Raw genomic sequence first — 21,868 nt, 5'->3', positions numbered from 1 at the left:
TTTTGGAATAAGTTGATTCCAACTGTCATGGAAAATGTAGAGAGGAAGTAACTGCAGATGGTGTGGCTACAGAAAGAAAACTAGAGTAAGAAGAAGAGCCTGAAGATGGGACTGAACTTCTGGAATCTCATGATGTAGTAGCAGAGAGAATTCAAGTGTACATGGTATTGAAGGTCAAGACATGAGAATTCTGAGAAGGAAGCTTTATTTCAACAGGCCGGATGCGGCAGACTCTTGTCCTGATAAAAACTGAGCCCAAACTAGAATTTTTGATTCCTTTTTATACAGAGGATATAAGAGTGGGGAGTCAAATGGTGCTTTATGCAAAATAACTTTTTATTAGTTTCTTCAAGTGTTTTATCTGAGTACTAGATACGTTATTTCCTCCAGGCAAGCTTGATTTAATACATATGCCCCACATTCCAGGTAAGCTTGAGTTAATACATATCCCCTACATTCCAGGTAAGCTTTTAGCATGAAATCACCACATTCCAGGTAAGCTTGACACATTTGGCTTGCATCCTCCCTGAATATCCAAAGCTTATAGAGTTTATACTGCTCAATTTGCTTTCTAGGCAGATTTGGATATAAAATAATTTGAATTTATGCATAGGCTATATTAATGAGATACATGTTTAACAGATGAGGAGTTACTTCTTCTGAATGAAAAAAAAATGATGTATTGAAATAGAATCTATTCCTGGTGAAGATTCATCTCAAGCACACCTGGAACATCCTGCAGGATACACTACATGTTTGTTAAGAGAACAAGTCTCAACAAAATTGGACAGATTGAAATTTACAAACTAATTTCTCTAACCACAACAGAATGAAGCTGGAAATTAATAAGGGGCAGAGAATCATAACAGGCAGAAAGATATGTAAGTTGTACAACACACTCTTTGACAATCAATGGGTGAAGGAGGAAATTGCTAAAGAAATCAGTAATTACCTTGAAATGAATTAATATGAAAACAGAACATATCAAAACATATGGAAGGCAGCAAAAGCAGTGAAGAAAGGGAAATTTATAGCCATAAATTCTTATATTAAAAGTAAGAAGAATGAAGGAATGAAAGGATGAAAGGAAGGAAAAGAAAGAAAGAAAGAAAGAAAGAAAGAAAGAAAGAAAGAAAGAAAGAAAGAGAGAGATATAAAATGAAAGATCTAACTGAACACCAGGAAGAACTAGAAAAAGAACAAAAAATTAATCCCAGAGCAAGCAGAAAATAAGAAATAACAAAATTTAGAGTAGAACTAAATGACAGGAGAATTAAAAAAAGAAAAGAAAACATTAACAAATTCAAAAGCTGTTTCTTTGAGAAGATTAATGAAATTGACAAGCCTGGGAAGCAGATGAGGCTGAAACACTTGGGCAGCTGCCTATCATATGGGAGGTCCTTGCTTCAGGTCTCAGTGCCTCCTAAGAAAGAAAATGAGCAAAAGCCACCCCTCACAACAACAGAGCTAGATGCCACTGCAACAGAGCTAGACTTGCCCCCACTGCAACAGCAGAGGCCACAAACCAACAAACACTACAGCTCACAGGGAGCAGATGTGGCTCAGTCTGTTGGGCACTTCCCTCTCATGTGGGAGGTCCAGGTGTGGTTCCCAGAACCTCTGAGGAAGGTGAGGAAACAATGAGCACACAGATGAAAGAACCATCTGGGGGAAGAAGGGAATAAATAAAGTAAATTTTTTAAAAAACAGGTTTAAAAAATTGACAATCCATTAGCTAGACTTACAAAAAAGAGTGGGAAAGAAGATGCATTTAAAATAAAACACAAGAGAGTAGCTATGACCAAGGATCCCACAGAAAAAAAAGAGTATAATAAGACTATATATACTTTGAAAAAATGTATGCCAACAAGATGGCTAACTTAGATGAAATGGACACCTTTCTTCTAGAAACACACAAGAAAACTTCATTGAGTAAAGAACAAACTGATGAACTCAATATATCAATCACAAGTTACAATATTGAATTAGTCTCCAAAAACCTTACAACCAAGAAAAGCCCAGGATCAGATGGCTTCACGGTTGAATTCTACCAAGCATTCCAGAAAGAACTAAGAGCAAGCCTACTTAAATTCTTCCAAAAAATAGATGTGGAGGGAACATTGTCTATCTAAGTCATTTTATGATGCCACCATAACCCCAATACCAAAACCATGTAAAGATGCCACCAGAAAAGATACCACTGATCAATCTTTTTAATGAACCTGGGTGCTAAAATCCTCAACAAAATATGTGCAAAACATATTCAGCAACACATCAAATGAATTTTAAACCATGATCAAGTGGGTTACCTCTGTGGCATGCAAGGATGGGTCAACATAAAAAATCAACAAATACAATACACCACATTAGCAGATCAAAAGAAGAAAAATCTCATGATCATCTCTATTGATGCGGAAAATTCATTTGACAAAAACACAGCATCATTTTTCTTTAATAAAAATGCTTCAAAAGATAGGTATAGAAGAGAAATTTCTCAACAGGATTAAGGGCATTTATGAAAAACCCACAGCACAGAGGTGGGGCAAGATGACATTGGACTAAGTGCACCCACATCATCTCTTCTATGAAAAACAGCTGAGTGGGGACAAAATCCTGCCTGAGTGAGGTGTTTTGGGAACCCACAAAGCAGAACACTTCTGGACATCAATCTGGAGAGAGTGCAACAAAACGGCCAAGGTAAAACCCAAGTTCCTTGTGCTTCTGGAGCTGGGGAAGGCAAAGCCCCTCTCTTGGGGCAGGAAGCCATGGCGTTCAGTGAAACCGTGATCCTTGAAACTGCGTTTCCCAAACTCCACATTCCCTAAACCTGCATTCCCCGAACACACATTCCCCAAACCCACCGTTCCCAAAACCCTGAAACCTGGTGGTCCCGAACACCACGGGTCTCAGACAAACTCTGAGAGTGGGAGCGTTCTGGTGCAGGGTGCTGAGGGGTCTGTTGAGTGTGGGTTCAAATGTATGGACCCCCTTTTTGAGCTGTGAGCAGCATACTGGCTGGCTTGAGGAGAAACTAGGAAGAGGGGAGAGGCGAATCTGCTGAGGCAGCCTGATTTACCTAGCTCCCTGGGATAGGGGAAATTGGTCTAAGAGAAAGTGGAGTCAGGCAATTAACTAGTCCTGTGCAACACTCCTAAGGCAGGGGGACAATAGGAAGTGCTTGGCAGGCCTCCAAGAGCATAATTAGGGTTCCTGGCAACGTGTTGGTTCTCTCTCTCAAAAAGACTGAAAGGCATTACTTTCCTGCTAAAATCAGCAGGAATCAGCCCTTAATTTTATTGAGCTTCCCTTGTATGTAATGGTTCTCTTTTCTCTTGCTGCCTTCAGTATTTTCTCTTTGCCTTGAGCATTGGACAATTTGACAAGTACATGTCACCCAAGTATAGGCCTATTGGGTTTTGTGCTGCTTGGGATGGGCTGCACTTCCTGGACATGTGCACCCACCTCCCACAATAGGTTTGGGAAATTTTCAGCCATTATTTCCTCCCAAACCCTGGCTGTGCCCTTGTCCTTCTCTTCTCCTTCTGGAATGCCTATAATGCATATGTTTGTGCATTTTGTGTTGTCTCGGAGCCCTAAATCCTTGCTAGATTTTTTCTATCTTTTGATCTACCAATTCTACTATCTGTTTGATTTTATATGTACCATTTTCCACATCACTATTTCTTTCCTCTGCCTCTTCAAATATGCTTTTATTTGTTAAGAGTGTATTTTTGATTTCTTCGATTGTGCCATTCATCTCCATCATATCCGTTACATTTTTGAGTGTTTTACAATTTCTTCAATATGCTCTCCAAGTGTGTTCTTAATATCCTTAATCTTTTCCTTCACCTCATTCTGTCAATGCATGATACTTGTTTGGAAAGCTTTGATTAAGTGATGCTCTGCTCCTCTTCCTGTTCATTGGACTAGGCCGTGTCTTCCTGATATAGAATTTTTTTGTTGCTGTCTGGTCATCATTTTATCTTAATGGGATGGTTCAGTTGATTAGCTTCTCCCTCTAGTCTCGGGTTTTATTTAGGTGCTGTTTTTGTGTGTGTGTTAAGTTTTCTCTTTGACACTTTGTTCTTCTTATTCTATTTCCTTGTTGTTGTCTAAGTTCCCTTGAAGGAAAAAAATTAGGGCCAGGCAAAGCAAAGGAGGCTATGAAAGAAAAAGTATAATGCTGTGACACGCCCAGTTCAGTTGCAGCTGAACAGGTTCCACGCCATCCTGAGAGGGATCTGAGAGGGTAAAGAAATGAAGGACACAAAATAGCCATGATCAGGTGGGCTGTGAGGAGACTGCAGGAGTGCAGCAGCTACCTCACTCACCCAGTTTAAACAGGCACATTATTTTTAACTTAAATGGCATCATCACATTCAGCAGTTCTCCGGGGAAGCTCATTTCTAGGTCTCTGCAAATGGTTATTCTTCTTTTCAATAGCCCTCTGATAGCAGTTCTCCTGGAATTCTTATCCACACTTAGCATATTTTGTTCAGCACATAACCTTTCCCAGAGGCACTTCCTTCTTTATCTACATTCTTCCTGTGAACTTTGGAGCCTGCTTTCCAGTGCTCTCCACAGTATAATAGTAGAATTGATAGTAACTGTTAGCAGAAGAACCATATGAGACCTCAGAGAATGAATATTAAACTCATGTAAGCAGTGCAGAGTTGTAGGAATAAAAAAGAGGAGTGCCTATAATGAAAAGGGAAACTGAACATGGAGAATTGCTGAAGGCAGGGAGAGGGAAAAAGAGCTGTGGTATTGGGGCATTTTGGGAGCTTGGAGTTGTCTTCAGTGATATTGCAGAGACAGATATAGGACATTATATAACCTGCCATAACCCACTAAAAGGACTTGGAGAGACTGTCAACTATACCATAAACTATAATCCATGCTGTGCAGCAATGCTCCAAAATGTACTCATCAAATGCAATGAATGTACAATACTAATGAAAGAAGTATTTGATGTGGAAGGAGTGTGGGATGTGAGGAGTGGGGTGTGTGGGAACCTCATATTTTTTAATGTAACATTTTGTGGGATCTATGTATCTTTTTCTAAAAGGTAATAAAATGGAGAAAGTATATAGATCTATATTTCAGCTGGAGGGCTGGCTAATGTCATGCCGTGCCACGTGTTCTCTTCCTCCCGGTCTCTGCCAGCTGCACTTTCATCCTGTACTTGTTTTGAAAATAACCGGCCCCTAGGCCAAGACAGCACTGGGCCAAGGAGGCTGGCAGCAGGGCAGTGTGGTTCCCTCCAGATCTGAAGTCCTCAGAGACCACAAGAATGACCCCCAGGCCTCTGTTTTCCTCCTACTGCAGCTCCTACCTCTACACACAGGGAGTCACCTCCCTGGCTCCAGCTCCTCGGTACTTTAGCTGGGGATATGTTATGGCCATGGCTGGAGCACCTGCTGCACTGTGTGGGGATGTCTGTGGGGCCCACAAGCTGCGACCTGCTCTGCAAGACTTTTGGCAAACCTTTGATGGTCTCCTGCTTTCCTGGTAAAGTGCCCCAAACCAGTTCGTTTGTATACAGACAGCCTCCATCCTATCATCGCTTACCTCTCTGGATGCTCTTTTCTCCTCGGAAACTTCTCTTAAATTGCTCACCATTCCCCTAATGACCTTAGTTCTTGGGATGCTTTTTCAAAACACCTGTAATTTGAATGGAACAAGAAACTCTATTCATTGAAATAGTAGAAAAGAGTGCTTCCTCGGCAACTTCTTGCTAATAACTTACCTCTTCTACAATCCAGGAGAAGCAAACTGACAAACTGCATGAGACTTGCACATGGAGCTGAAATGCACAATGACTTCTGTGGTTCTGTTTGTGTTCAGATGCACTAATGTCACCATGTTTATAAAACCTCCTTCTGATCTCATGCCATGACAATTAAGCTGATTGCAAACAGACTACAAAGAATAAATGGAGCAATCACTGTATGACTTAGATATGTTCTGGAGAAATTCTTTTCCATCTGGATGAGTGGGGGCAGGGCCCTTGATTCACATGACTCCAATGACCATCATTACATTTTCTAATCTGTCCTTTCTGTATTGGAATCCCTTTTACCTCCTCCTGCTAGGAAGAAAGACTCAACCCACCAGGATAGCAATCAACGTATTCTCTGAATGGTCTTCGATTTGTCATTTGACAAAAAGAACTGAGGAATTACTTTATTTTATATTTTAAATAAAAAAGAAAACCTTGGTTTCTGAATTTATTATGTTATAATTTATTAATAATTATCATAAAGTTCCCGATGCTTCCTGAGGCTACAGTATTGAATTGGCACAAACCATGTTAATACTTCCAAGGACAGAAGAACATGGACAGATAAACTGAACAGCTCTGTGATCTTGTGCCCTACAAGAGGACCTCACCATTACCTACCAGACTGTTGTCCTTGAGCTTCATCTGCTGGTTTTTTCTTGCCAAGACAGTGATTGGTCTATATTTTTCTTTTTTCATAATATCTAATATGATTTTGGTGTTAAGGCAATATTTGCTTTCATAAAATGAGCTGAGTAATGTTCCATAATCCTCAATATTTTGGAAGAGTTTAAACAGGATTGGTCTTCATTCTTCTATAAATGTTTGATAGAATTTCCTTTTAAAGCCAGTGGTCCTGGACTTCTTTGTTGGTAGATTTTTCTTGACTAATTCAATTTCTTTATTGGGATTTACGTCTTGACTTCATGTAAATTCAAAGTAGTTTTTTGTGCTTCTTCAGAATTTGTCCATTTCACATGGGTTGTCTAATGCATTGGCACAAAGTTTTATTTAAATATCCTCTTATGATCCATTTTAATTATTTGGTGTCAGTCATAATGCATCCCCCCCTTCATTCCTGAATTTATTTATTTGCATTTTATCTTTTTTTTTCTTGGTTACTCTACCTAAGTGTTTGTTCATTTTATGGATTTTTTCAAAGAACCATGTCTTGGTTTTACTGAATTTCTCTGTAGACATTTTAAACATCTCAATTTCATTTATTTCTGCTCTAATATTTGTTATTTCTTTCTTTCTGCTTGCTTGGGTTTGGTATGCTGTTCTTTTCCTTCCACCTTATGGAAATCAATTAGGTCTTTGGTTTTATCTCTTTTGTACTTTTTTATATAGATATTTAGGGCTAAAATTTCACTTTCAGAACTTCTGTTTATCCTATGAGTTTTTCATTTTCATTTATCTTTAGACACTAATTTTGTTTCCAATTTCTTCTTTGACCAACTGTTTGTTTAAAAATGTATTGTTTAGTGTCTATATATTTGCAAATATTCCCATTCTCTGTCTACTGTGATTTCCAGGTTCATTCCATTTATGGTGCATGAAAATGCAATGTGTAATTTCAATCTTTTTAAATTTATTGAGATTATTTTTTGGCAACATCAGATGTGGTATCTCCTGGAGAAAGATCCATGAACAGTTTAGAAGAATGCATATCATGCCCATTTTTGTGCAATTTTCTTAATATATCTTGTAGTTTAGCTTGTTATCATATTGTTCAAATTCTCTGCTTATATTTTTATCCTTGGTCTAGTTGTTCTATTTATTAATTAATGCAGAGATATCGTCTCCTTTCAGTATTGGCAGAGTTTGCCTTGTATATTTTGAGTCTCCTTGGTTAGGTCCATAGATATTTATGTCTGTTACGTCTTCCAGGTGAATTGTCCCTTTTATTAATTTATAGTGGCTTAATGCAACACTTTTCATTCAAAATATCTTTTACATTTGTATAATTACCTCTGCTCTTTTTTAATTTAATTTTGAGTGAAATATAATTTTCCATCCTTTAAACATCAGCCTATTTGTATGCTTTGGTCTAATATGACTCTTTTGTACACAGCATATAGATAGCTCGTTTTTGTTTTTGTTTTATTCCATTCTATTATCCTTCTTCATTTGATTGGAGAGGTTAATTAGCATTTAATGTTATTATTATAACATCATTACTTACTTAAACAATTTAATTCTTTGATTTTTATATATCATATCTTATCTTTGTCCTTCTTTTAAAAATGTTGGTTACCCTTTATGATAATCTTCATTTCTAAATTTCCCACCAAGCCATTCTTTCTTCGTGTATTTTCCTTTCAGGCTGCAGAACTCCCTTTACTGCCTAATGCGTTTGATTCTTGTTACAAACTCTTAGTTTCTGTTTTTTGTGAATATGTTAAACTCACCTACTATATGAAGGACAGATTTGTCAGATAAAAAATTCTTGGCTGACAATATTTCTCTTTCAGTATCTTACCTCACCTCCATGGTTTCTGATGAGGTATCTACATAAATCTTTCTGGGTATCACTTATATATGATGTTTCCCATCTCCCTTTCTGCTTTCAGAATTTTCTCATTGAATTAATCATTTGTCATTCTGAACAGTACGTATCTTGGATTAGGTCTACATGAATTTATCCAGATTAGATTACACTGCACATTTCAGACGTGTATATTCATGTCTTTTAGAGAGTTTTGAAAATTTCAGCTATTATTTCCTCAAATATATTTTCTGCCACTTTTCCCATCTCTTCTCCTTCTGAACTTCCCATAACACATACACTGCTGTTCCCTATGCTTTCACTCTACTTCCTGCAACCCCAACCAATTTTTTTCCATTCTATTCTCTCTCTGTTCCTCCTTCTTTTCATTTTCAGCTCTTCTATCTTCTACATCACTGAGTATTTCTTCTGCAATTTCAAAACTGCTATTGTTGCCTCTAATATTCTTCTTATCTTACCTATTTTGTTTTTAAGTCCAATAACCTTTTATATTTTCTCACTCAAATTCTTTGTGCCTGCTCATTTTCTTCTTAAAGTCTTTATCTCCTTAGACATATTGACCGTCAATACCTTGATTTGATTTAGGAGCTTTATATGAAAATAATTAATTAGTTATTGCAAATCTTAGGTCTTGTCTGGGGCTTAGATTTGTTGCTTTGCCTTAGCCATGTCTTCCTTTTTACAGTAGGGTTTTTAATATTTTACTGATACCTTGACATTTAATTATCATGTTGCATTTATTCTGAGAGTTCCTCTCTCTTGTCTGGGATTTAGAATTGAGGTCCTGTTTCACTGCTTAAACCTGAACTTTGGACTGAGTATTTGGGTGAAGAACAATTTCCAAGGGCCTTGGGGAGGGAGGTAGTAAAGGTATCAAAAAAATATGTATTTTACTCCTTTTATGCACTTTCCTGGCCTACCAGCAGATGGCATACTTTCACTGATATCTCCACACACACACTAGGGTATTATGTGTTCATTGGAACCCGGCCCTTGAGTGGTGCAGAATCAATCCTGGAGAGTTCCTGCTCTGGGCTGTCTATTCAGACCCAAGCCTGACAAATCAAACTTGCTCAGAAGTTAACCTCCTCCCTTGACCAGTCACACCTCTCCTTTCCTAAGGAAGGAAGTATATTTCCTCTTCCTTGCATCATCAGCAAACAATCCAGGTCAGTAGGAAGGGTGTTTGAGAAGGCAGGTTATCTTTAGTTCCCTGTTGGCTCCCAGGAAAAGCAATTCCGTGGCCCCACCTAACCTGGAATGGCATGACCCATGGAAAAGAGCAGACCAAACTCCCTGGCTAAAAACTGGATTGCCCTAGGCTATGTCCTTACCTCTCCCTTCACCTGAGAGTTGGATCCATGTGACCCCTAATTCTGTTACCTCCAGCCAAGGACCAAAGTATCAAATACTGTCTGCTCTGAGGGTGAAGGATTAAGTGCCAACAAATGCAGCTTTACTCAACGATCTTCTTCACAGAACTTCCTTTTCTTCACCCCCCTCTCTTCTGGGTCCTGAACCCCCTTCCCCTGCTGCCCTAAACCATAGAATAGTATTTTGGCAATGTCTGCCTGTCCTCTAGCTATTTTCTGTAAGAGAAGTGATTTCTGTGCCTCTCTAATCTTTCATCTTACTGGAAGCTCTCCCATTGAACATTACATCACCAGCTCCCACACTTCTTGCTCTTACCCAGGTAACACACAACACATCAGGGTCCTGGGGCAGCCATACCATCAGAATGAATGAGTGTAGAAGGCTTGATTACACTCGGCCAGCTTTAACAACCTTCACAATCCTCATAGAATTGTACATGGTTTCAGACACTTGTTCCTCTGCTGTACTCTCAACAAACAAAATAAGCTCTCAATTACTGTTATATTATTAGAAAATTAAGTTAATACACTTCAGAAGAAAATTCTGAATCTAGGAGAACATAATGCATCATTTAAAATGTGCTCTCTAATGGTTTCTAATTAAGTAACTGCACATAATTGGGCCATTTTGGAAAGAGGCATTATGTCCACTGCATTTTAAAATCATTTCTCAATTCTCCAAAAATATTATTCTGAAGACATTGAGGCACTTTTAAATTTCTCAGCAGAAATCCAGAGGAGCAGGGACAGGAGGACCTGCATCTTTGAGATCATCTTGCTGCTCTGCCTGCACAATGCTGCTCAGTTCACATTGCAAAGTGCTCATTTATAGAATCTGAGCAGCTGACCTGGGCCTGGGGGAGCCTATGCAAAGCAATCACTGCATGTGGAGAAAATTGTATGGGAAGTGAGTGGTGAACTATCCAATGCAAATAAGAGTTAAAAATATCATCACAGAGAGTCTAAATTTGTGACAGTTCAGAAGCTTTAATACAAAAATAGAGTCTCTAAAACTACAAGCAAGTATCTAATGAAGAGATTTTACCTTAAGTTTAAAATATATTTAGGATGGTAGGTTTGCTGATGTCGACCTGTGACCCTTTTCACCTCCTCCTGATCTCTGCAAACTGCATCTTCAACCTGAACTTCCTTTCAAAGTGACCACCCCTTAGGCCAAGACAGGAATGGGCCAAGGGGGCTGGCAGCAGGGCAGTGTGGTTCCCTCAGATGTGAAGTCCTTAGAGAGCACAGGAGGGGCCCCAGGCCTCTGTTTTCCTCCTTCTGCATCTCCTGCCTCTACAAACAGGGCTTCGCCTTACCAGGCTACAGTTCCTCAGTGTTTTAGCTGGGCCTTTCTTAGGGCCATTGCTGGGGTACCTGCTGTGCTGTGTGGTTAGGTTTGTGTGGGCCACGTGCTGCTACCTGCTCTTCAAGACTTTTAGCGAACAATTGGTGGTCTCCTGCTTTACTGGTAAAGTGGCCTGTGCAATTTCATTTGTGTACAGGCTCCATCCTATCATCCCTCATCCCTCTAGATGCTCTTTTCTTCTGGGAAACTGCCCTTAAATTATCACCATTTCCCTAGTGATCTAATTTCCTGGGACATTATTTGAAAGATTTATCCAGCAACAACTGTAATTTGAATGGAACAAGAAATGTAATCACTGAAATAGTATAAAAGAGGGTTTCCTCTGCAATTTCTTGCTAATGTCCTACCTCTTCTACAGTCAAAAGGAAGCAAGCTTATGAACTGCATGGGAATTGCACATGGAGCTGAAATGCACAATGACTTCTGTGGATCTGTTTGTGTTCAGATGCACTAATGTCACCATGTTTATCAAAAGTCTTTCTGATCTCATATCCTGACAAATAAGCTGATTGCAAACAGAATACTATGGATGAATAGAATAATCACTGTATCTTTTAGATATGTTCTGGGGAAATTCATATCCATCTGTATGAGGGGGCAGGTTTCTGATTCATCTGACTCCAATGACGAGCATCACATTTTCTATTTTGTCCTTTCTGTATTGGCATCTCTTTTACCTCCTCCTCCTAGGAGGAGAGACTCAGCACACCAGGATATCAGTCAATGAACCCTCTGAATGGTCTTCAATTTGTCATTTGCCAAGAAGAACATAGGAATAACTTCCTTTTTTATTTTAATTAAAAAAGAAAAACTTAGTTTCTGATATTAATATGATGTATTTTAATTACCGTATAGTTCCCATTGCTCCCTGCAGCTACAGTATTGACTTGATGGAGACCAGGTTAATATGTCCAAGGACAGAAGGACCTGTACAGATAAACTGCACAGCCCTGTGATCTTGTACCCTACAAGAGCAGCTCACCACTACTTACCAGAACTGATGTCTTGAGCTTCATCTGCTGGATTTTTCATTATGCCAAGAGCTTTAATCTAGGCCTCTTGCTCTATATCAATGCTTGGGGAATACTAACATTCAGCAGGAAAAGTGAATTCCTAGACTGTGTTTTGGGGCATCTTATAATCCCTTTCACACTAAGGATTTCCTTTTAAAATTGGGTTTCTTTAAAAGACACTTTGTGCTGACATAGGTGGAGGGAAGGATAAACAAGGAAGTTTTGCACAGTTACAAGTGTGTGTCCCTTGCCATTTAGCAGGACTCTTAAAATCTCCACCCTTCTGATTTTGCAGCAATGTGCCTTACCACTTGTGAATTTACAGACAATTTCCAAAATAAATAGATACAAATGGGTTTAGTTTCCAGAAGGAATTTTGGTGAAATAATAATAATACATGCTTGTGGGTGGGAAAAAAAGAAGAAAGAAAGAAGACTAGAGAAGATTAGATAGAAGATGACAAAAGAGAAGAGGGGAAGAGAAGAAAATGTATAACCTTGGGTCCAAATTTTATAAAAGTCAAGGACCAAAAAATGTTTAACTCTAAAGCCATTTTTATCCTGTAGTTATTCAAGGACAGTATAAATAGTTGACCTCTGGTTCCAAGGCTATACAAGAATCTGAGTGATAAAAGATAGTCAAGAATTTACCCATGTGGGGTACATTATCCTGAAGGAACCTGCAATGTACTATGGGCTAGATGGACACAAATCACAAAGTAAATGTGAGCCAAAATAAACATGGAACCTATCCTTCTGCAACAGAGAGGAACTAATAGGAAGGCTCTAGTTTTGTTACAAAATGGATAGTAAAAGATATATTAGTGGTATAAAGAAAAACAGAAAAGACAAGAGCTATCTGTAATTATTAGTTTGGTGCAAAAGTAATTGTAGTTTTGCATTGTTGAAATTGCCATTTGATATTGGCATATATTGTTAAATAAATGTAGTTATGTTATAAGTTGTTTTAATGTGCATTTCTCACTTCATGAAATTTTGCAATTAACTTATTAATTGCTGTTTATTTTATATTTATTTTAGATTATGGAAATGATATTAGACAAAAAGCAAATTTGAGCGGTTTTCTTATTTGAGTTCAAAATGGGTCAAAAGCAGCAGAGACAACTTGCAACATCAACAATGCATTTGGCATTGTTGGATCTGCTAACTAACGTACAATGCAGTGGTGGTTCAAGAAGTTTTGCAAAGGAGATGAGAGCCTTGAAGATGAGGAGCATAGTGACTGGCCACTGGAAGTTGACAACCAATTGAGAGCAATCATAGAAGCTGGTCCTCTGACAACTACAGGAGATGTTGCTGAAGAACTCAACATCAACCATTTTATGGCATTTTAAGCAAATTGGAAAGGTGAAAAAGCTTGATAATTGAGTGTCTCATGAGCTGACCTAAAATCTTAAAAATCATCATTTTGAAGTGTCATCTCACTCTAGCAAGAATGAATCATTTCTTGATTGGATTGTGACGGGGGCAAAAGTGGATTTTATACAACTGCCAGTGACAACTAACTCAGTTATTGGTCCAAAAAGAAACTCCAAGCTCTTCCCGAAGCCAAACTTGCACCCCCCCAAAAAAGGCCATGGTCACTGTTTGCTCATCTGGCCGGTCTGATCCTCTACAGCTTTATGAATCCCGGTGAAACCATTACATCTGGGAAGCATGCTCAGCAAATCCATGAGATGCACTGAAACCTGCAATGCCTGCAGCCGGCATTGGCCCACAGAAAGGGCCCAGTTTTTCTCCATGACAGCACTCGACTTCAGGTAACCCAAACAACACTTCAAAAGTTGAACGAATTGGGCTATGATGTTTTGCCTCATCTGCCCTATTCACCTGCCTTCCTGCCAGTCGACTACCAGTTCTTCAAGCATCTTAATAACTTTTGGCAGGGGAAATGCTTCCACAACCAACAGGATGCAGAAAATGCTTTCCAAGAGTTCGTTGAATTCCAAAGCATAGATTTTTATGCTATGGGAATAAACAAAAATGTGTTGATTGTAATGATTCCTATTTTGATTAACAAAGATGTGTTTGAGCCTGGTTATAGTGATGTAAAATTAACAGTCTGAAACCACAATTTCTTTGCACTGACATAAAAATATTACAAGGTTTTATAAAATTGTCTAAAATGACTGTTGAGATGCACACATACAAATTCTATAGAGCACTGTAAGCTGGGAACTCCAAAGAAAGGTTTTGATGAATTTCCCAGGAGAAACTGGCAGGCAGAATTAGAGATGGACATTCTCTCTTCTGACTGCTTACAATTTACTGATGATTTAAATCTACACAGTAACAATTAGTCCAGTGGTTTCTTCACCAAACAAATGGGCATCATTACCTGGACAAGTTGACACATGAATCTAACCATCACAAAAGACAAGATTTCAAACCAGAGACAAGGAACACTGCCTCATGATCACCATCTCTTTGGTGGGCCTTATCTGGCAATATATGATAATCTACTTCTCCAATATAACTAAGCTATACTCATTCATAATACAACTAACTACTTATGATTCTTGTATTCCTTTTATTTGAACCTATAATTTTAAATATACCTATTAAATATATATCTCAGAGTCTAATGTCTTTGGATTGTTCATATGCTGGTTGAAACCTGAATCCCAAAAGAATTGCTGCCAACTCCTCTCCAGTTATTCATTATATCCAGAATCAGACCCCTGCATTGCCCTCACAGCAAATACTATCTCTGAAAATGAGCAACGAGATATTTAGTGAGACGGCTTGCTCGGTCGGTAGAGGTGGGGTCTGGCTGCGGATGAGGGGTCGGTCCAGCTCTGGACAAGGGGTCGGTCCCGCTTGGGACGAGGGGTCGGTCCGGCAGCAGATGAGGGATCGGTCTCACAAGGGGTTGCGCGGTTCGGCTGACGGGGTCGCCCGGCGAAGCCGGCGACGAAGGGGTCGCCTGGAGAAGCAGGCAACGAAGGGGTCGCCTGGAGAAGCAGGCGACGAAGGGGTCGCCCGGAGAAGCAGGCGACGAACTGGGGACAAGGGAGGCCAGGCCCTTGTCGGGGGCTCTCAGGACTGGAGGGCGCACGGCAGAAGAACTACTGCGGAGACAAGGTAAACACGCAAGTCCTCTTTATTGAGGGAGAGGCAACAGTTTTATAGGGGCTGGGGAAGGCTGATTGGTCGAAGCCACACCCTGTTCTGATTGGTTGCCGGAGAAAGGTCAGTGGGCGGTGCTGGATGGGGGAGGGGTGGTGGTTAGGGATTGGCTGTCGCTGTTGCTGGGGGAAGGGGCAGGGTTTAGGGATTGGTGGCTGCTGTTGCTGGGGTGGAGGGCAGACTTGAGTTTCCCGCCCACGCCTGGCTGTTGCTGCTGTCGGGGGGAGGGAAAAGGGCAGACTGGATTTTTCCGCCCTGCGCCTGTGCAGGGAGAAAGAAGAAGAAGGGTGCTGCCCCACAGGCATCGTGTGGCACCATCCGGGAGGAGGGGCGGCCGCGGAAGCATGGCTGCCGAGAAGGGGAGACCCCAGGGCACTCTGCGCCCATGCCGAGCTTCCTTCAGGGGTGGCGGTGGGTCCGACCAGCCACCCTATTATGGGGGCAGTGGCTTGGCTTGCCGCGGCTGCTCCCCCGCCAGGCCAGCAAACCACACTTCAGCCCGAGGGGTGACCGCAATTTAGATGTCACCCTTAGCACTGTCCTTTAGGTCAGTTTGTCAAATAACAAAGTAATTAGTAACCTAAAGTGCAGCCTCACCACCTACTGGTGATAGGTAAAATGGCTTCAGCTCCTAAGGTGTCATAGAGCACGTTCTTGATTTACTCCCACCCATAATCAGTGATATTTCTAGACTTATGCAAACAACATCAGGAACATTTTTAAACTTAACATATTAACTTAGGAAGAAATAAAAAAGAAGCCCTGACCTCATAACAGTTTCATTTTACTGGGTGGGACAGACAATAAACAAATGATATCTCTGCATCCTCTCTCATCCTGCTACTCTGAGATTTCCTCTCCTGTGTGCTAGGTGCACAGTGCAGGTACCAGAGCTCTTTTCTCCTCTGACTTGCCTTTCTGGTTCAGGAAGCTGAGGCAGATCCCTCAAGGTGGCGCCCACTGCCCCCTTCCCTCCTTTCCATCCTACTGGGATGGGCATGCTCACAGCACCCCTGTGGTGGGCACAGATGTCCCTGAGTGGCATGATGTAGTAGTGCCTCACTGCAGCTCCTGGTGCCTAGGGAGTTTGGCTCCCGCTCTCCCTCCAGGTCCTCTGACTTTTATAGGAAGAGAGATTGGACCAAGCTAATGGTAGAGTTTAGCAGGGTTATCTGCCCCCAGCTGCTTCTCAGGATCTCTAGGAAAGGGCAAAGTAAGCCATGAAATCTCCAGTGTCCCTGTTGTGTACCAAGCTCTCTGCCTGAACCAGAGGTTCCCTGCAGACTCACCTAGCAATCATTATTAGAGTCTATAAATGCTCTAATAATGATTGTAGTGGTGAATGCACAATTATGTAATTAAGCCAATTACCATTGATTGTATGAGTTGGGTGAATTGTATGCTTTATTAGCATGTATCAATAAAATTTATTTGTTTAAAAATATGTAGCAATAAAATTGATTTTTAAAAATTGAAAGGGGAAGAACTCTTCAGGAATAAGATAAAATCAAATTGAACACTCTAGGGAAACGGACTTTGGCCCAGTGGTTAGTGCATCCGTCTACCATATGGTAGGTCCGCGGTTCAAACCCCGGGCCTCCTTGACCCGTGTGGAGCTGGCCATGCGCAGCGCTGATGTGCGCAAGGAGTGCCGTGCCACGCAAGGCTGTCCCCCGCGTGGGGGAGCCCCATGCACAAGGAGTGCGCCCCGTAAGGAGAGCCGCCCAGTGTGAAAGAAAGAGCAGCCTGCCCAGGAATGGCGCCGCCCACACTTCCCATGCCGCTTGACAACAGAAGCGGACAAAGAAAAAAGACGCAGCAAATAGACACCAAGAACAGACAACCAGGGGAGGGGGGGAAATTAAATAAATAAATAAATCTTAAAAAAAAAAAATTGAACACTCTAACCCTTTGCAATATTGGAACATTCCTCTTCAGTATGAATTTAAATGAATAAAAATAAATATCTGATTTTTTTCTTTAAAATATCATTTTGTCTCCATTTGTAATTCATCTTTACATTCCTGTATTCCATATAGATCTGTGCTGTATAATCTCTGTCTGGTTCCCTCATATCATATGAGTAAAATAAAAATTTTAACAAAATTTTTTATATTCCTTAGGAAAATCATGATTTTACTTTTTTGAAAAATACATTTTAACAAATCTATTTTCATTTTCCAAAATGCCTCATATTCTCACTTCCCTCCTTACCAAGATTAAATTCTGTGATGCTGCTTAATAATGATTCCCTTACACACACCAAGAAATCACTTGCCCTTCCTATATTTTATTATCTTCATCCAGCAAAATGCTACCCATGGTAAAAACCCCACACTTCACATGCCCATATCCATGTCTCTGTGGTTGGAGAAACGTTCTAACTTGTCTCACTTTTTATGACCACTCACCTCATAAGGGTGCTGAATCTTGCCTCACAACCACACATAATTTCCCAGGACCCTTCACTCTCTACTCATTCTTTTAATCTTTCAAGTTCTAACGTCCCCCACATGGATGAACATGCTAGTAAAACCTGGGCATTTATAATCTATAATGGGAAATTATAGTCTGTAAATTAGCTCACTTTATCACTTGTCAGACCCTTCTTTTCTACTTGGGACCCATGATACATTTTTTTCTCTCATTTCTCTCCCTTCCCTGCCTGAATAATTTACTGGCCTAACTAAAGAAAAAGTAAGTACAAAAATTTAAAAATGCTAAAAATTGAGGAACAAGTCCAGAAGTCCCTCCTATGTATCCTCTGATCGAGGGATTCTCAAATGGAGGTTTTTCTCTTGTAGTATCACAAATATATCATACCACTGTCTTCTTGTCTCCATGGTTTCTTGTGAGAAATCAGCACTCCATCTTATTGGGTATCCTTATTTTTTTTGCATGCTTTTATCTTGTACTCAGAATTCTCACTTTGTCTTTGGCATTTGGCAATTTGGTCAGTGTGTGTCTTGAAGTTGGTCTATTTGGAGTACTTTGAATGGGAGTACATTAGACTTCTTTGACATGGATATCTACGTCCTTCAATAGGGTTGGGAAATTTTCTACCATTATTTCTTCAAATATTAGTTTTATCCCCTTTCCCTTCCCTTCCACTTCTGGGATACCCATGACATGTATGTATTCACAATTTTTCATGTCATTATTTCCCTGAGACCTTGTTCAATTTTTTCCATTTTTTTCTTCATACGTTCATTTCTATGTTCACTTTAAGAAGCAAATTTTTAAGCTCACCAATCATTTCTTTTGCTTCCTCAAATCTGGTATTTGTGATTCCAATATTTTTTAATTTGACATATTGCACCATTCATTCCCATAAGATCTGATTTTTTTCAATGTATGCCTTCAAAATTACTTTGTTCTCATCCAGTGTCTTCTTAATATCCTAATCTCTTCAGCCATCTCATTGAATTTATGAAGGAGGTTTGTTTGCACATCTATGATCAGTTGTCTCAACTTCTTTATGTCATCTGGAGGCTTATCTTGTTCTTTTAACTGGGCCATAGCTTCCTGTTTCTTGGTGTAGATTATAATTTTTTGTTGTGTCTTGGCATCTGGCTTACTAGCGTATTTACTCTTGGTGTAGTTTTCTCATTAGTTTCAGGCTTCCTGCCCTTTCTTCCTTGCTGGTTGTGCAGTAGGAGCCAAGGATGTAGTTGGTGTTACAAGATATGGAGGCTGAAGCTGCGCTCATTGCACAAGGTACCAAGGAAGCTTCTCCCAACTTTCTCCTTTGCCAGAGGTAGTGACTAAGTCACAGCTTTGTGGAATAATACAAGTTGTGCTGGCCTAGACTGTAGCTGCCCAGAGAGACTGATGAAGCTTCACACCCCTTTCTCCCTTGCCTTGGGTAGGGGTGGAGCTGTAGGTGTGGGCAACAATCTATGCGGTTCAGCTCCAAAGATGACCACAGTTGCCCCAGTAGAATTCTGATTATTCAGTCTTTGCAACCAAATGTACTGTTCATTAACTGGATAGGCTTGTGCAGGGTCCGACAGCCTCCTGCCTGCCAGAGTTGGGGCTGAAGTCTGAGCTAAGGTTGCAGGTTGATCTGGGTGAAATAAACTGGTTCCTACAGTCACTGTCATTTTTGTTCAGAATTGTTTGGCCACATGCTGGGAAAAGGGTCAAAATGGAAGGCAATGGCCTCTCCATGACTTCACCAGTTTCAAACTTTAGATGTTCTTAGCATTATACTTTAGCCAGCCAAATTTACTAATCAGTAGCTGAAAGCAGTGGCCAAACATCTCCTCCTCCCCTGTTTTTGAGAATGGAGCTTCCAATTCCAGTCACAGAATTGCACTGGGCGACTTGCATTGCCAACATCGGGTGATCAAATGCCTCCAAGACCTGGCCAGTAATTTCCTAGAGAGGCTGCTGCAGGTCCCCCAGCTTCCTCCCTGTAGAGGTGGGGCTGGGGCCTAGGCTAAACCTGCAACATGGCCTGGATGGAAAGAAGCCGCTTCCTACCAGCACTGTGAATTTCATTCCTCCCAGCTTCCCCTCTGCCAGGCGCTGAGTTAAGATGCCAGTTACCGGCCTCTTTCTCACTTGAAAAATTTCAAAGTTTAGCTGTTCTTAGGGTTATATTTTTGCCCACCAAATTTACTCATTAGTAGTCTTTTCCTCCCCCATATTTTGAAAGTGGAGCTTTCAGTTCCAGCCACAGAACAGAGGCCAAACTGAAATCAACATATGTCACTGGCTGAGCATCATCCCTTATAACCTAAGCATTCCTCAATGAGTATAGTATATTAAGGCACCCACAGTTACTGTTTGATGGCAATAAGAAATGAAAATAGCTATCTAAATTAAAAAAGAAGTTAGAGTACCAAATCAAACCATCTTTTGTGAAATGGAAAAGAAAGACATGGATGGGAAAGGGTCCAGTGAAGGAAAGAGTAAGGGAGGTAAATGACCTTCCACAGGGGAAGCTTTGAATAGGAAGGATCAAGGATTTAACCTTGGGAAGGACCAGAGTTGGAGGATTATGGGGGAGAAGGAAGAAGATGGAAGGGATAAGAAAAGAAGATGGTGAATTTTAAAAATTAAGGAGATACAGTGAAGAAAGAATCAATCAATCAGGCTGTAAATTTAAAAGACCCTAGCCTAGACAGTCAATTCACCCTGTCCTTTCATCTCCCCAATGAAAATTAGATTTCTATGGTACAGTCCCCTAAAGGATGTGGTTTCTCATACAGATGAGGGACACAAATAAATTCAAGTTTATTTGAAGAGGAAGCAGCAGGTGCTGCAAGATTCACTGCCCTACAGCCCTGGGGAGGAGGTTTGTGTTCGAGGTTGAAGCACTGTGGGAGGAGAGCTGCGAAATTGCTGACAGTAATAATCTCCCAGATCTTCAGGCTGGAATCTGCTGATGGTGAGAGTGAAATCTGTCCCAGACCCACTGCCACTGAATCGATCAGGGACCCCTGATGGCCGGGTGGATGCACGATAAATGAGCAGTTTAGGAGCCTGTCCTGGTTTCTAGTGATACCAGGCTAAGTAGCTGCTAACACTCTGACTGGCCTTGCACTTGAGGGTGACGGTCTCTCCTGCAGATGCAGCCACAGAGCCTGGAGACTGGGTCATCACGATGTCCCCACTGGCACCTGCAACCAGAGAAGAGCATAGAGCATACATTAAATCATGAATGTATAAAATATGAATCAAAATGTAGGTTTTCTTATTTATCATATATATTCAGATCTGCTTTAGATGAAATGGTTTGCTCACTCTGTATGTTAAAACAATCCTCCAGCTTTATAAAGATAATACTCTTCTAAACCTCTCACCTGAGGCCCAGAACACCAGCAGGATGAGCAGTTGGGAATGTGACATCATCTTGCTCACCAGCTGATGCACTCAGGCCCCATCTCCAGGGAAACTGCATTAATAGAGCCCTGAGCAGACAACTAAGTCCCCAAGGAGCATATGCAAATCCATAGAGAGTATAAAGTCAAACGTACCTGTGCAGTGAGTTGTGAAGATAAATAATGGAAAGAGAAAAATATCATGACCACAGGAAATGTAACTACACTCCTGCAAAAGGCGAGACATCAACTTAACACCACAAATTTCAAAACTATTCAGCACAATTCAGAAAATGAAATATTTTATCAGCAGTTGTATCCTTTCAAATCAACTGCAGCCATCTTGAAAACAAAACGAATTTGTAAGAAAATACATGCATCTCTAAGTGTACTATCATAACTTAATTAAATGTTATAAATATGGTGCCAAAATCTAGGTGGAATAGACTCATATCATTGGATAGATTAAGATGCAGTGCACGTATGGTGTATCTATCTCAGTCTAAATTTTAAACAGATATTTGAAGCTCCTCTTCAATATCCCAAAGAAATCTCACTTAATATATCCCAAACTAGTCCTCTGTATTGCCCTTAATACAGTATTACTCCCAGAAATGAGTCACCAAATATTTACAAGTCACCCTTAGGGCTGTCATTTAAGCCAACCACTTTCTAAAATCACTAATGTGGTGATTAGCAGACCTGAAGTGTAACATCTCCACCTAGTGGTCATACGTAAAATAGCTTCAGCTCTGAAGGTCTGATATAGCAGTTCATTTACTCCTACCCAAAACTAATGATACTTTTAGAACTATGCAGATAACAATTTCATGAACACTTCTAGG

At 40.4% G+C, this 21,868-nt stretch overlaps 1 gene segment (V, D, J or C); it reads right to left on the bottom strand.

Annotated features, from left to right (window-relative positions):
* The window catches only part of LOC131273789 (immunoglobulin kappa variable 1-39-like), a 43,320-nt gene extending 22,262 nt beyond the window's left edge, over nt 1-21,058 (bottom strand). Inside the window, 1 exon segment of the V gene segment in view lies at nt 21,006-21,058. Coding sequence covers nt 21,006-21,054 — 49 coding nt within the window.
* Between the last annotated feature and the right edge of the window lie 810 nt (nt 21,059-21,868).

This window comes from Dasypus novemcinctus, chromosome 17 (genome assembly GCF_030445035.2).
Source record: "Dasypus novemcinctus isolate mDasNov1 chromosome 17, mDasNov1.1.hap2, whole genome shotgun sequence".
Lineage (NCBI taxonomy): Eukaryota > Metazoa > Chordata > Mammalia > Cingulata > Dasypodidae > Dasypus > Dasypus novemcinctus.
Note: the sequence above shows the minus strand (reverse complement) of the source record. Positions and strands in the feature narration are given on the sequence as shown.